The sequence below is a fragment of the Tachysurus vachellii genome, chromosome 1 (genome assembly GCF_030014155.1).
Source record: "Tachysurus vachellii isolate PV-2020 chromosome 1, HZAU_Pvac_v1, whole genome shotgun sequence".
Lineage (NCBI taxonomy): Eukaryota > Metazoa > Chordata > Actinopteri > Siluriformes > Bagridae > Tachysurus > Tachysurus vachellii.
Window position 1 is genome coordinate 36,146,077 of NC_083460.1, and position 20,819 is coordinate 36,166,895.

At 39.4% G+C, this 20,819-nt stretch overlaps 1 protein-coding gene across 2 annotated transcripts in view; it reads left to right on the forward strand.

Moving 5' to 3' along the window:
- Window positions 1-1,673: 1,673 nt before the first annotated feature.
- aspscr1 (ASPSCR1 tether for SLC2A4, UBX domain containing) overlaps window positions 1,674-20,819 on the forward strand; it is a 31,810-nt gene continuing 12,664 nt past the window's right edge. For both annotated transcript variants that reach the window (XM_060885444.1, XM_060885452.1), the window contains exons 1-11: window positions 1,674-1,802; window positions 2,117-2,178; window positions 2,302-2,416; window positions 10,879-10,979; window positions 13,330-13,387; window positions 13,518-13,591; window positions 14,255-14,798; window positions 16,774-16,833; window positions 17,147-17,286; window positions 19,742-19,823; window positions 20,052-20,118. In XM_060885444.1, the coding sequence (XP_060741427.1) occupies window positions 1,719-1,802; window positions 2,117-2,178; window positions 2,302-2,416; window positions 10,879-10,979; window positions 13,330-13,387; window positions 13,518-13,591; window positions 14,255-14,798; window positions 16,774-16,833; window positions 17,147-17,286; window positions 19,742-19,823; window positions 20,052-20,118 (1,387 nt within the window). In that variant the 5' untranslated portion in view covers window positions 1,674-1,718. The remainder of the gene's footprint in view (window positions 1,803-2,116; window positions 2,179-2,301; window positions 2,417-10,878; window positions 10,980-13,329; window positions 13,388-13,517; window positions 13,592-14,254; window positions 14,799-16,773; window positions 16,834-17,146; window positions 17,287-19,741; window positions 19,824-20,051; window positions 20,119-20,819) is intronic.

Genomic DNA, 20,819 nt, shown 5'->3' on the forward strand with positions numbered 1-20,819 from the left:
TACTTGACAGTACTTGACACTTATATACTTTTTTTATATAGAATTGCGGACTTTTCACTGATTCCTATTGAAGTCATCTTGAGATGATCCTTCTGATGGACTCACAGTTTGAAAATTCTTTATAAATTTTGAATGGGCTTCAAGTCCGGAGATTGGCTAGGCCATACAAGGCCTTCTTGAGTTTATTTTGGCTGCATGTTTGGGGTCATTGTCTTGTTAAAATGTCCATCTTCTTTCCAGATTCAGTTCTTTTGGCCCATGGTATTTCCATTGGTGACTTAAAATGCCCCAAAACCATTTGCAAAGAACCTCTGTACTTCACTCTGGTTCACAATTGTGTTCATGGGATCATATGAACAAACCCTCCTTTCTCCAAATGTAACAAGCTGAATTAATTGTCAGAGTTATATTTTTGTTTCATCTGACCAGAGTACAGTATATTGTCCTAAAGTTTTCTGATTCATCAAAAATCAAGAATTTTTTGGGGTTAAGGGATAGAGATAGAGATGGAGATTATTGTAGTCCAGATCTTTATTCTGAGTAATGGTGGTTCCTGCTGTGTTTACATCAACCTGAAACTTTTTTCATGTGACTTTTGACATTTCTCATACTGTCCTTGTCATTAGCATCTGAGAGAGACTTGTCAGTAAAATCCTGGATGGGGCACCTGTCTGAGGGCGAATAGACATGGTTTCCATAAACTTTCCACCTGCATATTATCAAAACAGTTGTTCTGACAGGGATGTATACAGTCTTTTCTATGATTCTGTAGACTTTTTTATTTGAGTTTGTTGAATAATTTTGTCTCTGAGAACTTTAGGACCTCCTTTAACCTTCTCCAATGATTACTACTTGTTGTGAGAATCTTCCCAACCATTGCCAATGTCTTTTATGAAGGTGCAATGAACAGTGTTTATATCTAGAGTTTATTGATTTTTATGTTACCTTTAACTATATAGTGTCAGTATACCTCTCAGTTTTGTTTAAACGTATTTTTATTCATTTGAATACATCTTTTTTTTGCATATTCACAAATGCAAAGTCAAAATACATTATGTGAGCCATTTTGAAGTTGATATATATACACACTAGAAGAAATAAAAACAAAAGTGAATGCTTATTTTCCTTTATTGGCTGAAATTACCACTGGTTTCAACTTTTACATCTACAATAATTACGCCGCAGTTACTCCCTGGATTCTTTTTCACATCCACCCATCTATCTGTCTATCTGTGGCAAAGATAGTGAAGTGGTAGCACAGGTGTTGGACTATTGTTTGGAGGTTTGTGAGTTTGAATCCTAGTGCGACCAAGCTGTCACTACCAGGTCCCCTGAGCAAAGCCCTTAACCTTCACTTGCTCGGTTGCATGAGATAAATGTAGGTTGCTCGGGATATGTGTGTCTTCCATATGCCACAAAATGTAAGTGTCTTGAATTTATAAGATTCATCTCCTACAGTCTCTGAAACACTTTGTGCACTCTACTTAAATTCTACCACATTTACAGTAATTACTGGATTCTTCATCTATAGATCTATTCAATTCTGTTCTGTTCTATACTATTCTATTCTAATTCTGTCATTCACTATATGTTCATCTTTAAACGGACATTGTGCATTAAAGAACCCGACCACACAAATCCCTAAGCACCTTTGTTTTTTTGACTTTGTTTTATGTCAATAAAGTTATTTCAAACAAACACGCTGACGTCATTTTGCAATGGCAGCCAGCAGCACAGCAGTGTCAGTTCTTGCTCCAAATGGACGAAGACAAACCGTAAAAGTCTCCCAAAACACACCCCTGCTGCAGGTAAATATGATCGACGGAACGCGTAAGATATAACAATATGATGCTTACGTTTTATTTGTAACAGAGGCTGCTCTTTTCCTGGAACATGTGTTATCGCAAACAATGGTTGTGTCCCCAACAACTCTCCGTTGCCTATGTAGTGCACTAATAAGGGAACAGAAGCCGAGTGTATCACTGCGGCTTAAGTGCACTCGGATAAGTGAATGGGAGCGATTTGGGACGCTTGAGTAACCATTTAGCTGCATTAGCTCTGTTGGCATGAGATAGCGAAAAAAATATTCAGATTTTCACCAACTGTTGTTTAAAACCTGCAGGTTCTCGAGGAAGTGTGCAAGAAACAAGGGTTTAATCCAGATGAGCATGGACTGAAGTAAGGGGATTTATATATATATATGTATATAAATATATATATTCCTAACTAATGCTTTCTGTCTATCTATGTAACTAGTAATCTAAATATAATTTAACACACGTGTGTCTGTATTTTTCACAGGTTTCAGAGGAATGTGCTGGATCTGACGGTGCAGTGGAGGTTTGCCAGCCTTCCAAACAATGCCAAGTTGGAGATAGTGCCAAGCACCAGCCAGCGTGGAGGGACAGATAGCACGGTGTGTAACTGGGTATTTGTCTGTAAGTCATGAATGTAGTTGGATAGATTATATCTGAATCTAGACCATCTACATTTATGGCATTTAGCAGACACTCTTATACAGAGTGATTTACATTATTATTATTATTTTTTTAAATGGGCCCAACAGTGGCAGCTTGGTGGATTTGGGATTCGAACCCATGACCTTCTGATCAGTAGTCAAACAGCTTAACCACTGAGCTACCACATATACCACCCAGTATTTTTCCTTAACCTTAGGTCACATTGCATTATTTTACCACGAGGCACCGGTTATGTGATTATCAAGCTGTCAGAGCACATTTGTGGAGGAAATCTGGAGAGACAGGAGAAAAGCCTGTCTTGGGAACATTGAGCATGAGGGACGAGTTGCAAGTGAATTGCAGCACACCATGTACATACACACTGATGTGGTCATTCACCCCTAAGAGTATGGGTGTGGACTTGCTGTTATATCCATCCAACTCAATAAGTTCAATAAGTTGTGCATTCTGAGATGCATTTCAATCCAATTCAATTCAAGTTTATTTGTATCGCGCTTTTTACAATTGACATTGTCTCAAAGCAGCTTTACAGAACATAAACACAATACAAAAGGTTATTATTATAAAGAATTATTTATATATATATATATAAAGAATAATATAAAGATTAATAGAATACAAAAATTCAAGATTAATATTAGATATATTTAAATGTGTTTGTATTTATCCCCAATGAGCAAGTCTGAGGTGACTGTGGTGAGGGAAACCTTGAGAGGAACCAGACTCAAAGGGGAACCTCATCCTCATATGGGTGACACTGGAGGGTGTGATTATAAATATACAGTCTGTCAAATGTTGTATTGATGCAAAAGACCACATGGAGCTGGCATCTCCTCTTTAGTATTGCAGAGTCTAACCAGAGCTGGTAGATCTCTAGGTGCCTCATTTCTCCTCACCATGGCAGTATTTGCATTAAATTGAACTTCCTGTCAGCTCCAACCAGTGTGGACATTCTCTTTAGATCTCTTTTATACTCCCTGGGGTATTTTTTGGGGGGTTTTGGGTAACTCTAGACACTAAATCAGTCATTAGCTAGCTGAGCTTTCAACAGATTAATTGAAGGAATTGTAACTGTTTTTTAATATATAGACCAAAAGAAAGTTAGTGGCTTAAAGAATGTAATGGTCAAGGTTTATATATTAAAATGAAATCTACCCTACTGACTCACATAAAGGTGAAATTATTGTATATGCAAAATATACATATGTTTGCAATGTTGTTGTTTATTAAATAACACTTTCAGTCTGTTAGCCAAACCGCTTGGTTTAAAATGCTTCAGGTAACAATACTGATCACATGGCCAGTGGCAAGGAACGTCTTTATCGTTAGCACTGAAAAGAGGGTTTAGTTCATCTGTAGAACCTTGGAAATATGTAGATAAATACATACCCTGACTTTTTATATTGTATTATTTATTATTCTGTTGGCATGACTAGCACTTCTTTCCTTATCTTTTGCATTAAAAAAACCCCACAACCTTTTGAAACTTTTTCATTGTAACTTTGAAAAAATGTTTTAAACTCATGGTATCTTAAGTATGTAACCTAGTGAGCCAGCATTAATGTATTCAATGTTAGAGATTTAAGCACTTATGTTCGTCGCTCTGGATAAGGGCGTCTGCCAAATGCTGCAAATGTAAATGCATGAGTAAGTTTGCATTAGTCTTTATTTTTGCTGTTCCTTAACGTTTCCGTGGAAGCAAAAATGATTGTTTGCGCCATTTCTCCTCATCTTCACTCTCAATGAACTGGATTAAATGGTCAGCCTTGTATGGGAACAGATGAATTTGATTTCCTTTCAGATTTTCACTGGCTGTTTTTCATCAATGTACAAAAAATGTCGCTAGATGGTGAACACTAATTGGTCATTCACAGCAGAAAAGAACGACTAGTAGAGGCTAAGATTAGAGGTATAGTCACTGAGTGCCATAATGAGTGAGCATCCAGTCAGTGGATAAAATCTTATTGTGTGCAAGAGGCTTAACTTTAAGCTTGCTTCTGCAATTTTGCCTTCAAACATTTGGATGTGGAACCTAGTAAGCAGAATTATACTACATGTAAAAGCTAACGTGAAAAGTGATTATTGTTGTCTAAGCTCTCTTACGTAAGAGTATGATACTTTTCTGGTATCCTTGGAGTGTCACTCTAACGGACATGAGAGAGAGTAATAACATCCCTCCCATCCAGAATGCAGGGACAGTTCTGTACATCATGACCCAATATATAAATGCTGGTTGTTTTTGCCTTCATATTAGTGGAATCGGGTGTGAAGGTTATGTTTGTTAAAATAGGAGAGTATCGGACATTTATTCAGCTGGAGTAAATTCTTTATCTTTGTTTGGGTCACTGTGGTATCATACAACATGACATTTTATTAAATAAATACAATGAAATTAAATGAGAATTGCAGGTGTTCCTCTAATCAAGACCCTCTGTGAAGGTGTAGGTTTACTCTTGCAGGGTTCCCACGCGTCCTGGAAAACCTGGAAATCCTGGAAAATTAATGCCCAATGTTCCAGTCCTGGAAAACACATGGAAAATGAGAGAAAACATAAATTGTCCTGGAAAAAATCTTGTTGTCCTGGAAAATTATTATTTTTAAATGTTCTTGATCATTTAAAGAACAGTTTACAACTGGTCGAAACAATTAACGTTAGTAACAGAAAGCGATCTGTTCAGGGACGCTGAGTTTTGACTGGTTTTTTGTTATGCTGTTTACTCTCGCTGTGTTGGCGGTTTCGGGTGCTAGGAATGGTTTAAGTGCTCGAATGTTTTCAGCAAATGGTGACGGGTAAGCAGGTTATATTAACCTTGTTAATCTGAATATCATGTGCAAGGGGAATGCACAGCAAACTAAAGCATGCTTGACAGCATTGGCCTGAGAAAGGAAAGGGTATTAATATGTGCGGTCTTTATATTTTATAATTGTTGAAATTTCATTCACATGACAAATCGTCTTTAAAAGTGTAGTTAAGTAATAGCCATAAAGTGTACATTGTTTTTAAGACTTCTGTAGAGAAGAACGTATTACTTTAGGCCGTGAATCTGTGAGCCTTGTCTTTTTTTGCTAAATTTGAAATGTCCTGGAAAAGTCCTGGAAAATGATCTCTGAAAAAGAGTGGGAACCCTGTCTTGGTTTCTCAAAGACTCATGTTGCCACGAAGATCAGAGTAACACACTGACAAATATTTACTGCATACGTTATGTACACAGATGCCTCCGATTGACTAGCATCACTGTTAATGATACGGAAGTTGCCTGTGGAATTGTCAGGATTTGAAATCACAAACTTTCAACCAAGAATCTGATAGATTTCTGATGATGGAGATATTCTTAACTACCTCCAAGTATGTTAGCAGAGTTATTCTTTCTCTTATAGTTAGTGGGTTAATTTGGTTGGTGGGTAATTTGGTTAATTATAATGTTTTAATTAAGTGAGTCACAATATGATTTTAATATATAGAAGTAACTCAAATTGCATTACCAGTAATGACCAGAAAGCTGTATTTAAATTTCCGAACTGTTCAGTGTGTGTTGTAGAAAAGCTAATGTACACTATGACTGAAGAATTTAGTTGCAACAGTGTTTGCTGACACATGACAGCATGTCTGTTTGCCTCATTCCACCATATGGATTGTAGTGCTTACATAAATGATTTAAGGAGACTGTGTGGTGTCCTGTATTGTGGGGCTGATTCGTGAGAGAAAGTGCTTAAACCCTGTGGTGCTATGTGATTGCTTTACTTAGCTTTCCTGTTGTCCAGAACATAACGTGTGCTCCCACTTTACTGCTACAACATGGGTCATAAAAATAATCAGCGCCTTGTTTGAGTCCATGTTCCAAAACATTTATTTGTCTGCTTTGAACATTTACATGCATTTTTTCTAACCGCATACACTCATACACCTCACCCTCCGTTTCTATTTGCGTGCTGGCATAATTAGGCTTTTGCATTACAGGGCCATGTGGCTGGGTCTCGCCGGGTGCGAGATGGCCATGGCGTCCTTTCAAGTCTTAAAACATTTCCTAAACAGCCTCTTTCTCCTGCTGCTGGCATTTGTCACAGAGTGCCATCTTAGAACTGGCCTAAAGTGGGCACATCTGCCAAGCAGGTTCCTGAACACACCCCCTCTTTTCTGACAAGACCTCATATTGGTTGCAGCTGATTTCTTGTTTGTGAAAGAAACTAATTACTTCAAGCCTTTTTGATTAAGGGTGAGGATTAATGGATGTTTACTCAGCACCAGTGTTTGATAGATGAGTTCCTATTGGCAGTAGCTTAAATAAAGCTAAATACATGTAGTTGGAATTGTTTACAAAGATCTTCTCTACTCTTCTACTCTGAAGAAGATTCAGTAGAACTCGTAATGGTGCCAGTATTAGAGCTCTGAGAGTGTGCAATATTTTCCCAATACATCTTCCTCTCCTTTAACAGCCTAGAAAGTGCTGCAGGGAGGATACTGTTATTCACTTTCAACTAATTATGAGGTTACAATGAAATAACAAGAAGAGTCAGGTGTTGGGCTTCACCACACAGATTCACATGGATTAAAATACAACAGTGTATTATGATGTGCTCTGTCTAGCGTTTTAGTACTTTGTCTGTCTATCCAAAAGTCCAAGGAAACTCATGCTAGACCTCCACCATCAAATTACATTGAGAGACAGATATGGGCAATGGTATAAAACCATTTCCAAAGCTCCATTATTGTAAAATGAAGTTTGGACACCCAGTACACCTCTAATGCCCCTTTTCCACCGAGGCAGTTTGAGTGCTGGTTCGGAGCCAGAGCCTAATTTAGAACCAGTTCTTTCTTTTTCGACACCCAAAGCACCGGCCCTGAACCCAGAAAAGTGGTTCTAAAGTAGCACCAAAACATTGCTGGTCTAGACTTAATAACCGCTTGTGTCGGGGCGGTGGGCGGGGCTACTGTTAGCGCATTTGATAATGTACCTTAAGTATACGAATGTTTAATACACTTTTACTTTACCGCAATATGATACATTATCAGCACACATGCCTCCGCCTTGTGTGTGTGGAGTTTGCATGTTCTCCCCGTGCCTCGGGGGTTTCCTCCGGGTACTCCGGTTTCCTCCCCCGGTCCAAAGACATGCATGGTAGGTTGATTGGCATCTCTGGAAAATTATCCGTAGTGTGTGATTGCGTGAGTGAATGAGTGTGTGTGCCCTGCGATGGGTTGGCACTCCGTCCAGGGTGTATCCTGCCTTGATGCCCGATGACGCCTGAGAGGCTCCCCGTGACCCGAGGTAGTTCGGATAAGCGGTAGAAAATGAATGAATGAATGAAATCAGCACACATGATAGTAGGTAGCTACATGCTAAGGCTAACTTTTTTCTGTGTTAATGATAAAATAATGTTATGTACTTTCTCGATTACAACCTCCGTTTATACAGATTACATGGAGCTGCACGTACACGTTGGATTCGCCGCGTTTGGATGTTAATGTAGGTTAACAAAACTATGAACATAAACAGTAAAGCAACATCCGCCATTGTTGATGTTGTGTTTGTGTTTGTGTTCTTTTTGGTGGAAAAGGGGTATAAGAGCTCTCCAAGCTTAGTAACCAGGCTAGAAGGTCTTTGGCCATGGAGGAGACTAAGATCCTAATGGTTACTCTAACAGAGCTTCCGAAGTGCTCTGTAGACATGTGAGAACCTACCAAATAAGACCATCTTAGAAAAACGATGTCAATCAGAGCTGATTGACAGATAGAGTGGACGAATGGAAGCCATTGTGATTAAATTAACTTTGGATTAATTGGACCAAATCAGGGGACAACTGACAAGAACTATTGGCTGCATCCAATACTACATCCATTGGATACTCCATACTTAGCTGGGTGAAGAAGCGTAGGAAGGCAGGGAGCAAAAACATATTCAAATTTTGGGGAAGCTTTTAAAAGACTTTCAAAAGATCTTCTGCAGATTGTATGACTCATAGCATTTGGTGTCCTATTATGATCGTTAGATAGTATTATGATCGTATGATGGTATGATAGTTGATTTTCGTGTCTGTTGTTTAGAAGTTGATGTTTCATTTTCCATCATGGTCACATCTGACTACATACAAGATTGTTTTGTTTACCGCCACTCCACATCAATGTCTTATCTATCCTTTATTCTTTTCTGTTTCATCTTCTTGTTTATACTGGTGTCAAATAACTTAAACAAATAAATGATGACTTAAACCTTTTCTAGAATGTTTATTCATGTGCGAGCTGTTTGAGGGTGTGACGAGTGGCCCTGGCATGTTGATAGAACATTGTCTTAATTCTCTATGGCTTCGAAAGGCTGGAAATTGAGGTCAAGGCCAATTCCAAGGTTAATGACATCGTCAATCTGAGGCAGCCTCCTTTAGCCTCTGTCATCCATGTGTGCCGGCTGGGCCACCCACAGTCGAACACAAAACAGCGACTGTTTAAACCAGTGGCCAGGTTCACGCTCTATGTCTAAAACATGTGTTTGGCTAGCCTGTGAAGGCACGGACGGACATGATTGTTCATATGCTGCCTGCTTGTGTACCTGCCATCAGTTCTGGTTTACTGATGCAGAAGAATGTGTTTATAAGCAAAGGAGAGAGAGAGAAGCAGACTGTGTGTGTTTGTGTCTGTGTGTGTGCTTGTTTCTAGAACAGAGGATGAAAGCAGACCAAAATTTGCTCTCTTTCTCCTATATTGTGAACGAAGGATCAAGGGAAAATGATCACTGGCCAGGGTGACTGTGGCTGTTATAATGCACAGTGGGAATAGCGCTAACCGCTAATGTTCAACACCACCCCTCTCACTCATGTTTACGGGATGTAAGACAGGAAAGAAATGCTCATTCATGTCCAAGTGTGGTTGTGGTGCATTTACCCAGCACTGAATCATTACATCAGGGCAATTCATGCTGTGCACAAACACTAGCTTTGTTCCACTGACCAGGATCTGTACAGGTTCCTTTCCTTCGTACTGAACAATACATTTTATTTAAAAAATTAAACACCACTGCATGCTGTCACAGGAAAATAATCAATGTTGTGACAGTATGACGACATTCGATGTGGTACAGACTTCCTGTTACCACCCAGATGTTAATTATTTTCTTCTAACCACACTTCCTGAAATTGTTTATTCCTTTTATACCACAGCAATTTGCCAACACCAACAATCATTTTTATCCGTTTACAGTTACGGTTAATGTTGGGGAACGTCCACAACAAAAGTTTCTGCTATTGCTTATGTTCTAGCAGTTATAAACAGTAATTCCTTCACCAGTCTCTCTTTATTTCCTCTGCCTTGAAGTTCATCAGAAAAAAAAAAACAAATTTGACCAAAAAAACCGTATTTGACCAAAAAAACACAGTCCATGGCAGAGTTTTCCACGAGTCAGTGCTAAAACTGTTCCTTTATGTTTTCTAAAACGTCTTCTTTTTAACGGCTTCATATCGGCATTCACCGTGCAGGTTCAGTGAGTGAGATTTTACTATAGAAATTTAAACATATTAGACAATGCGGGGTGATGGTATCGATATCTGATTGTGTCAGAATTTGATATATCCTGTAAAGACCTGTAAAATATGGCAAATGTCAATATAAATTGTCACAATACTAGGATATATAATGAATGGAAAATTGTATTAGATATTCTCTAAATGCAAGTTTGTTGTTTCATTTAGGTCACACGAGATTGATTTATTTTTTTTTTAATGATGCCACAGCATCTGTTCAAGTTGTCTGTGAGCTCTTCCATGGAAATTCATTGCATGTGTAGCAGGTCAAAAAGATGCAGCCAGTTTGATTCTCGTGCCTCAGAGGAAGCATGTCACATTTCGTCCACCTGTATCAGTACATAAACACACATCACTTTAGTTCAGTTCAGTATTATTAGTTTAACCTTTTTACCAAATTAAAGCTGTTTTTCAGGATTTGTAAAGACACCTGGACATTAGTCCAATCGTAGGATCACTTATTTACCAGTTAAGATCTGCCCTAGAACCAGCATTATATACCATTTGCAGCACTTAAAAATTACAAAGCAAGCCACATGATGTTTCAATCTAATAGATCGCTAGATTGCAAAGCAACAGTGGTGGTGAATATCTTTACATATTTAAAAAGAAATCTGATTTTTGTGTAGCCCATAAGCTTAGAGTTTTATCCATTATATCTTTACTGAAGGGCATTTTAATCCCAAACAACGAATGCTTGCATTGTTTTATACAATTTGTGTGTGTGTGTGTGTGTGTGTGTGTGTGTGTGTGTGTGTATGTATGTAGTTTTTCTCAGTTTCACTAATCATAACTATACATAATACAAATCATTTATTGTGAAATGATTTTTTTTTTTATGACTCAAGGCTTGAGTTATGATCCTGATTTGTTTGATTTTCATGCACAGGTCCGGATTGCACTACAATTAGAGGATGGATCTCGTCTGCAGGGTTCTTTCCCTAGTGGCCACAGCCTATGGGATCTGCTCAGCCACTTCCCCCAAACCAGGTGCATAATTTTAGGGTGACAAATCAGTGCTAATTTGTGACCCATGTTTATGTTAAGTGTCTTTATAAGGTGCTGGACCTCCGTGAGTCACAATATCAGTGAAGTGTGCCTTGGCACAGAGTGTCTGATGAAGTGATGACTACCATTCTGCCAAGAAGATAATCCTGACTACTATAAAAGCATTCATTAATAAGTCGCTCAAAAATATCTCCTAGTTGTTGAATTTGGTTGAGAACCAGTGAGTGTGAAGGCCATTCATGTATTTAAACCGTTCAGTGAGCCCTTGTGTCCTGTGGAGGGAGGCAGGGTCATCCTGGAACAGACCACTTTCACCAGGATGAGGTGAAGGTGATTAGTCACATGAACCTTATATTGATGGTTCTTTTCTCTAAAGCAGTGCGGTCTGGATCTCCTGAGGACTGAGAGAAGCATAGCCAGGAAGTGCAGAATATTCAAGATTATTTTAAAGTTGCTTAAACCCACCATTGTTACTCAATGAGTTACTCAACCCACCATTACAACTAAACTTTTGATTTGCAATTACGGCATTTGACAGAAGCCCTTATTTAGAGTGACTTACATTTATTTCTTTTATACAGCTGAGCAACTGAGGGTTAAGGGCCTTTTTCAAGGGCTTAGCAGTGGCAGCTTGGTTAACCCGGGAATCAAACTCACAACCTTCCGATCACTAGTCCAACGCCTTAACCACTGAGCTACCGCTTCTTTATTTGACACGTAGGCCTGTATATATATATATATATATATAGACAACTTGCCCTTAATGTGTTCTCTTGGTGGAAAGGAATGTAACGGCTCTACTATGCAAACCTGCCAACCCTTGCATGTTTTGAGTAATTACTTTCTCTCTCAGAACAGACCAAAAGAGTGTTTTTCTTTCCCCTCCCTACACAATAAAAATGTCAAACTAGCAAATTGACATGACTCTGAAATGAGTGGCCATTACACAGATTGTTAATGTTCTGATATTAAATGACACCCCTTTGATTCCCATATTAGTAATCTCATATTAGTACTGTTTTTGCTTGTGCTTTTATCTCGTCTTGATTTTACTGCTTGAAAGTAAAGGTGCCCTCTTCAAGGTAAGTGGAAAATGTTTTCAGTTAATGTTTTGACATGAAAAAATAAAAATAAAAATTGACCTAGTATGAAGAATCAAATCTAACCCTTTAAAAATGAAAAATGAAATTCATTTAATATTAGAAAGTGTTATTATTAGAAACTCAATTTTCTAATGGACCTCTGAGCACATGTGTTCACACAGTGTGTGAGTGTGTGTGTGCGCATGTGTATGCATGTGGTTTTACAGTAACCAGAACATTCTTTAAGGGAGGACTCTTGTCTGCTTTAGTTAAATTGTACACACTAGACAAGTTTACATGCACATTTTTTATTCGTTGCTGTATGTAACATCTTTTCCCGAGAGTAGACAAAACAAAAGGGTGCATGTAAACATTTCCACTGCTCTCAGGTAACAAGTGGACCAAATCATACCATAATCTCCCCACAGCAGATCAGATCAGATCCACTGATCCCCTCCTTCTTATTTGATATCATATATTTATTACTAAACCGGTATACCATATGAACTGGAAACGGTGTATGTGTGAGAGTTACCAGTTTATTAGGTGAACAGATTTTATAATTATTAAACTGGAAACTCGGGGTTAGGCGGCATTTTTAGTGCTTTCTGTGTCTGTATCTTCAAAGACTGTGGGGAACAACCTTGTCATCAGCAGCATCAACACTAACCTTCATGTGCCTTTGCTGTGGTTTTTTGATGTATGCCATGTTGTGCAAACTGTGAATACTGCATAGGTTTCTTTTCCAACAGCAGCCAAACCCTCTCAGATCCCCCACCATTGATCTCACGCCACACCCTCTTTCTCAGCAGACCTCACCCACACCGCTAGGTTGCTTGGCACCTGTTCTGAAGTCTTGCTCTTGTTTGGCCGTGTGGACTGGCTGCCAGCCAGTGTGTTCTCTCGTCTGTCTGCCTGCTTTTCATCACTGACATCATTACAACTTAATTCTCTCCCTTTTTTCCACTGAAGCTTCCAGTCTTGGAATTCTTAAGGACAGCAATGAGAAGGGAACAAATTGAGTGTTTCTTTTGCTGTGATTTTTTTTTTTTTTTTTTTTTTTTTAATTTTATGTCCCAGAGGGAACTCATGCATGTAATCTCAATCTGTTTGATCCTTGAGTCAGAAATGGGCTAAAATGCGACAAATGATTCACTTTTTCTTACACTCTGATTTATAGATAATAAACATTTGTCAATCTGGGAAAGTTATTCATATTGTGTGTCTATTTGTGTTTCTTTTCCTAATAGAATATCCAAACTGGAGGTGCCAGGAGCCACACCAGTCTGTGTTTACATGAGAGATGAGGTAGGATCCTTCATTTTGTATTTTATCCCCTTTTTAAATCTTTCTATTTTAATCTGGTGATACATTTTATTAGGATGTGTTGAGATATTGGTGTGTGTGTGTGTGTGTGTGTGTGTGGGGTCTTTTGCAGGTCAGTGGAGAAGAGGCTCTTAAGAGGACCACTCTGAGGTCTCTAGGCCTAACTGGTGGCAGTGCCATACTGAGGTCAGAGCCCACTAGATTAGAGCCCACTAGACTAGGTTATCAGTGTAATGTTCATTGGAAATGTTGCCATAAGTTTAATTTTTTTAGCAGAAGCTGCCGGTTTAAATCACTCATCCAAACAGTAAACCCAACAATGATTTTATACCACAGTGCTGTTGAATAGTTTTTATATATTTGGTCAAAAAGTTTTCTTGTTTTTTTTTTGAAAGCAGAAATGAGAGAAGTGCTGTAATTAAAATCCCAGGTTTATATTTAATTATATTTACTATACGAACATCTCATTTACAGGGACTTGTTTTTAACAAAGATTGATTTAATTCATGTTTATTAGAAGGTGTGTCTGTCTCGATTCTTTGTAAACAGTAAGTTTTCCACCAAAGATGGAGGCTTCAAGATGGAGGTCTTTTTGTGTTCAGTTTCACGACTAGCTGTTTTTTAAACTTAGAAACTTCAGTGGAAAGAACAGTGGTTGGGAAAAAAAACAACATGCTTTGGGTGTGTTAAATATGAAATAACAAAAATTTAAGGTCATTTCAGATGCCGACTAGGATCTAATTCCTGGGAGGTTTTTGTGTGTGTGTGTGTGTGTGTGTGTGAGAGAGAGAGAGAGAGAAGTAAGTCACTTTTATGTTAAGATGCTGGAACTTGTACCTCTCTGTTTAGATATGTACTGAAAGCAAGTAACACTCCAGGGAACAATGAGCCCATGGAGACAGGTGCCACCCTAGCTGACACAGCTGCCCCTGCATCCCAGCTTCCTCCTGCTGTTAAGACCATGCAGTCTGATCTGCCAGATGAACCCAAGCCTGCCCCAGTACCTGCGGAATCCCCTAGTCCTCCTTCTCAAAACCCCAAAGATGCTGCCCAAATGTGCCAAGCACTTCCTGTACAACAGGAACAGGCAGACCTGCCTCGAGACCAGCAGCAAGTTGTGCGGCCCAAAATCAAGCAAGTTGCTATTCAGATGCCTCAGGAAGCCAGTTCTGTGCCACAGGTGGACGAAGAGCAAGCAGGTCCGTCCCACAAATATCATTCCCACTCAGTTACGGCCAGCAACTTTGTGCCTTTCTCTGGTGGCGGGCAAAGGCTTGGAGGAAGTGGAGGTGATGAACAGAGAGCCTGCCTTTCACCGGCTTCATCGTCTTCCTCACCACTCTCCAGTGGGCCTCCAAAAGCCAAGAAGGCTAAACCAAGTCATGAAGTCCAGGTAAGAGCCAGAAGGACAAAGAGCACAAATCCATTTTTTTTCAGCTCCAGGTTCATGGGGTTTGTTTGCTGAACAGGGAACAGTAACACAGTTCCATCCACCCAGAGAGCACCAGTTACACTGTCTGATAGCTTCAGCGTTGTCAGGATTTGATAGCTTGTGATCGTGTTTAGAAAACGCACCTCAACCTCTTCTTTATTGCTAGGTTTATTTTAACAGTGAGAGACAGAATATCAACAAAAAAAATCTAAAAACAAAACATTAAAGATTAAAGATAGGTTATAAATTAATTTGTATTTAATAAAATAAGTATTTGATCCCCTACCAACCACAAATTAGTTAGGTCCCTTTAAATAAGTACTCCTAATCTCAACTCATTATGTGTATAAAAGACTCTCTCTTCTATTCAAACCTCTCCACTACCATGGGCAAGACCAAAGAGCTGTCAAAGGATGTCAGGAACAAGACTGTAGACCTGTACAAGACTGGAATGGGCTTCAAGACCATCAGCAAGAAGCTTGGTGGGAAAAAGGCGTGCAATTATTCGAAAATGGAAGAAATACAAGATAACAATCACACTCGCTCTGGCGCTCTATGCAAGTTCTCATCTCCTGGGGTAATGATGATTCCCAGAAAGGTGAGGAATCAGCCCAGAATTATATGGGAGGAGCTTGTTAATAATCTCAGGGGAGATGGGACCACAGTCACCAAGAAAACCACTGGCAACACACTTTGCTGTGATGGATTGAGATCCTGCAGTACCCACGAGATCCCTTTGCTTAAGAAGGCCTGTCTGAAGTTGACCAATGAACACCTGAATGATTTAGAGAAGGATTGTGAAATGTGATGTTTTTAGATGAGACCAAGTTTTAGCTTTTTGGCATCAATTCGAGTCGCCATGTTTAGAGGCAGAGAAATGCTGAATACTGTATGACCCGAAGAACATCATCCCGACTGTCAAACATGGAGGTGGAGATATTCTGCTTTGGTGCTGTTTCTCTGATAAAGGGTACAGGAAGACCTATAAGCGAGGCCGTTTACCACAGAATCTTGGATGAGAACCTTCTAGGCTCAGACAGAACACTGAAGATGGGTCTTCCTGCATTACAATGACCCAGAAACTACAGCCAAGGCAACAAAGGAGTGGCTCAAGAGGAGCCATGTTAAGATCCAGGAGTGGATCTGTGGAAGGGGCTGAAGCTTGGATTTGGAGAGGTAAAATGTGTAAAGTGGAGTGGACCAAAATCCCCCCTGAGATGTGTCCATACCATGTTGACCAACTACAGGAAATGTTTGACCACTGTGCTTGCCAACAAGGGTTTCTTGACCAAGTATTAAATCATATTTTGCTCAATCAAATAAAAATGTCATTTATAACCTTTATTTAATGTTATTTCTTGATTTTTATTGATGTTCTGTCTCTTTCTGTTAAAATAAACCTAACATAAAATTATGGACCGTTCATTTCATTGGAAGGGAGTAAACTAAAAACAAAAAATCAGCAGGGCATCAAATCATTATTTCCCCCACTGTACAGTATATCATATCATCGTTCTATTTTTGAGGGTGGGGTGTGTTGCGATGGAGGTGCTTTATTGCTAATGTATTTCTTTCCCCTATTTTCCACCTGTGCTGGTGATGGCTTTGAAGTAGTGTTGTGATGGAAAAAATCCATTTGTGGCTGTTGTGTCTACTGAGCGATTGTCATACATAAGCAAACATGCACATGATCCTACATGCACAGACACAGAGCCAAATCTTAGTGAACAATCTGAAGTTCCCAGTCACATGGGATGTTCACGTCTCTTCCTTTCTATCTCTTTTCACTCAGTTAAACCCATAGTAAATAATGGTGCTCTCACTTCTCTCTATCTAGAACAGAAAGATGTGGTCCAGGGTTGGACATCAATTGAGTTTCTCTCATTCTCTCTTTTTTACTGACCTTTGATTTTCTTTTCCTCTTTTTGGTTTGCAGCAATCTTCTAGTGCCACGTGCAAAGAAAAGGACTCGGAGGATACAGAGGAATATCTGGAGGTAGAACAGGGATATCTACATATCAGCTCACACTACAGTTGTCCTTGTTCTTAGACACACACACACACACATGTACATAAACACCGTCATTCCAGGACTTAGATTCTAATGGTCTGTGGCTCTTGTCTTTTATGACACAATAACTCTTTCTTCACACAGCTTCAATGTTAGGATTTTCGAATAACTTTTTAGCTCCTACCAAAAAGAATGAAATCGTAAACATACATATTTGATACATTTTATGATGGCTTTAATGAATTCTTGTTGAGCTGATAATTAAGTGTGCTTACTCCCTACCCGTTTCATACTGCAGCCGATGGACAGGGAACCGCTTGTCTTCCACCTGGACACAGCAGCACAGCGGCAGTGTGATGACACGGAGCTGCCAGACGAGTTCTTTGAGGTGACTGTGGACGATGTGAGGAAGAGGTTCTCACAGCTGAAGAGTGAGAGGTGTGTGTTCAGTGAGATGATGAGTTAGTAAACACTCCACGTTTTGTCATATAATTAGACTGTTTTACTGAACAAAAAAGCAAAGCACCTTCTGCTTTGTGGTGGATAGTCATGCATTTATTAACTCACCAAAGAAGCAAATAAAGCTCTTATGTGCTGCCCAGACCCAATATGTTGCTTGGAAGCCTAACTATCTATGCAAAAAAAAATCGAATGAAATAAAGTATGATGTTAGATGTAAGCTAGTACACCAGTGTCCACTAGCCTCAAGGTAGTGGCTTCTTAATGTGTCTTGTGCACTTTTTGTTTTTTAAACACTTATTTGTGTAAACTACCTGTGTCAGGGTTGTGATGATCTCCTATCACGTTCATGATAATACTACATGGTTTGAACATAAGGACCTGCATCTTGTTTGGGATTGATCAAGAGAGAGGCGCAAACACGGGAGACGGAAGCAGAGAGAGAAGCGTGCACGCTTGTGGCTTGGTGACCTTTGCCCTCCCACCCGTGCATGCTGTACTCTTGAGACAGGCTTTCATTTGGAAGCAGGACAGTTATTCTGGCTCTAAATTACTGCCTTTCAACCCCACTCACACACAGGCAGTGCAGCACTACATAAAAAAAACACTTTTTTTGGGGTTGGTTTTAATTTTTTAATTTTTTTTTTTTAAGTGTGTCCCTATGCAGGCTGCATGGGGAGACTGTGAGATATTTGTATGTCTGTGTGTCTCTCACAGTGTGTGTGTCTCTGTGTGAGACAGACACACACAGACACTGTGTCTGTGTGTGTCTTTCTGTGTGTCTCTGTGTCTGTGTGTCTCTGTGTCTGTGTGTCTCTGTGTGTGTCTCTCTGTGTGTCTCTGTGTGTGTGTGTCTCTGTGTGTGTGTCTCTGTGTGTGTGTCTCTGTGTGTGTGTGTCTCTGTCTGTGTGTGTGTGTGTGTGTGTGTGTGTGTCTCTGCCTGTGTGTGTATATGTCTTTGTCTGTGTGTGTGTGTGTCTCTGCCTGTGTGTGTATATGTCTTTGTCTGTGTGTGTATATGTCTTTGTCTGTGTGTGTATATGTCTCTGTGTGTGTCTCTGTCTCTGTGTGTGTCTCTGTCTCTGTGTGTGTCTCTGTCTCTGTGTGTGTCTCTGTCTCTGTGTGTCTCTGTCTCTGTGTGTGTCTCTGTCTCTGTGTGTGTGTGTCTCTGTCTCTGTGTGTGTGTGTCTCTGTGTGTGTGTGTGTCTCTGTGTGTTTCTGTGACTCTGTCTCTTTCTGTGTGTTTCTGTGACTGTCTCTGTGTGTTTCTCTTTGTGTGTTTCTGTGACTGTCTCTGTGTGTTTGTGCCTGTGTGTTTGTGCCTCTGTCTCTCTGTGTGTCTTTGTGTCTGTGTGTTTGTGTCTCTGTGTGTTTGTGTGTTGCATGTTTTTTGTTTGCTATGCGTGCATAATACCATTTGAGTGTTACCACAGCAGACATGCTTCTGTGACCAAAGGCCTCATCTCTGTCTCGGCTCTTTGATCTGCTCAATGTGTGTGTTTGCCTGTCTTTATGTAATGCATGTCTGTGTCTGCTCTCTGTTTTTGCGGTGGTATTTGTTGTTTTGCCATAGTTTGTATCTGTGTGCCTGTGTTTATGTGGATGGTTGCGTTTGTGCTAATTAAACTTTTAGATTTTATTTTTATGTATTAACAAACCCAGTACCGTTCTTCTTCAAGGTACAGTCTGGCAAAAAATAAAAAATGATTCAATTTCCATACACTACAAATATCTGTACTGACGCAACTTTAGCTACCACTTAATGTCAGATGTAAGTAAATGACCAGATCTTCAGATGCATATCACTGAACTATACAGTATCATTTATAAATATGTGATTTCAACTTAAATAAATGTAGTGGCTCATGTTTACAGGCTCATAGTGGAACTTTGAATCATTCATCTAACCAAATAAAATGAATCTAGTACCCATGTAGTAGATGTTATAAAGAACCCAGAACCGTATGATACAACAGTATACACAATGCAGAATAAATGTTAAATGCTCAGTTTGAAATCTCATGTCCCTACAGCTCTCCCGCCTGAGCAGGGAAATCCTCTTCACTCTAACTAATTTGTAATGATATTTTTTCTGGTTAGGATCCAGGCACCCAAAGGGGTTCCACCCACTTGGCTTAATTGGTAGGGGGTTTGCTATTGCTCCAATGGAAGATCAGACAGTCTGATGACATGGTTCTGTTACTTAATTGGTTCTAATTATGAACTATAAAAATTAAGGAACCACAAGGTTCTGTCTGTTGCTGTCTTTTTTTTCTTCATGTCTGCTCACATGCTGGCCTGTAATTTTGAGAATGATTAACGATCTCTGGATCAGTAATCAGATGCTTTTCTTTGTAATAGTTTTTATGAGTATTTTTCTGTCTTCCAGCTCTTACTTTTTTATTTTAGTGTATATTTTGTGTCTGTCTCTCAGGAGGGTGTTGGAAGAGGCCCCTCTGTTGACACAGTCTTTGAGGGAAGCTCTGAAGAAGGAGAAAATAAATAGATATCCCAAGGTGAGTCTACTTCATGTCTATGACGATACTCTGAAGCGGATTCTCCTGTCCGTGTAGCTCGCTCCTCTTGTTGCTCACTGATTTATTAGGTTGTTGACTAATAGTGCTCATTTAAGCCTAAATTTGTAGCTCACCCTTTTTTGAGATATCTTCCTGTTCTTCTGTGACTGCTGTTATTACATTTACACGATCACATCAACATTGAATGCTTCTGTATGAATGTTCCAGGTCGTGCTGAGAGTTCAGTTTCCTGACAGGCGGGTTCTCCAAGGGTTTTTTAGACCGCTAGAAACAGGTTAGAGTGCGATCTTTGTCTTTCTGAAAGACCATGCACTGCACAATTTATTTTAAGGAAAGAGCTATAAATGACCAACATGCTGATTTATTTTTTACTGCAATCTCACCTGTAGCAGACAAAGCAAAAGGCAGCCATTCTTTTCCTGTTCCACTGACATTATCAATTTCTATATTTCTAATTTTATGCAGATTAGTAATAATCATAATAATTAGTAATTAAACTTCACGTTCAAGTGCCCCAGTATTGCAGGTGTTGCGAATATATTTTTGTGACAATTTCCATGACTGGAAGAAGCAATTGAGGGTTAAGGTCCTTGCTCAGGGGCTCAGAAGTAGCAGCATGGTGGACCTGGTATTCAAACTCACAACCTTCTGATTGGTAGTCCAACACCTTTTTATAACTAGTCTACCACATCCCAATTACTTCTTCTAGGAATGGTTCACCTTGTTCAGGGTGCAGAGTACATTAGTGTACCAAGTGTGCTCATTGCAGTGATCAAGATTATGTACTACTTCTATATGTGACACCATTACTTCATACACTTCATTGTGGAAGCTAGCCAATGTCAGCATCATCTCTGCACGAATTATGCCGAGGCTTTAAAAGCCAAACGCTACAGTTACATATGTTCCTGGGTTTTATTTTAGGAGATCAGAATGCATTTTTATATTAGACAGTATTTTACAAATTTTACTCAT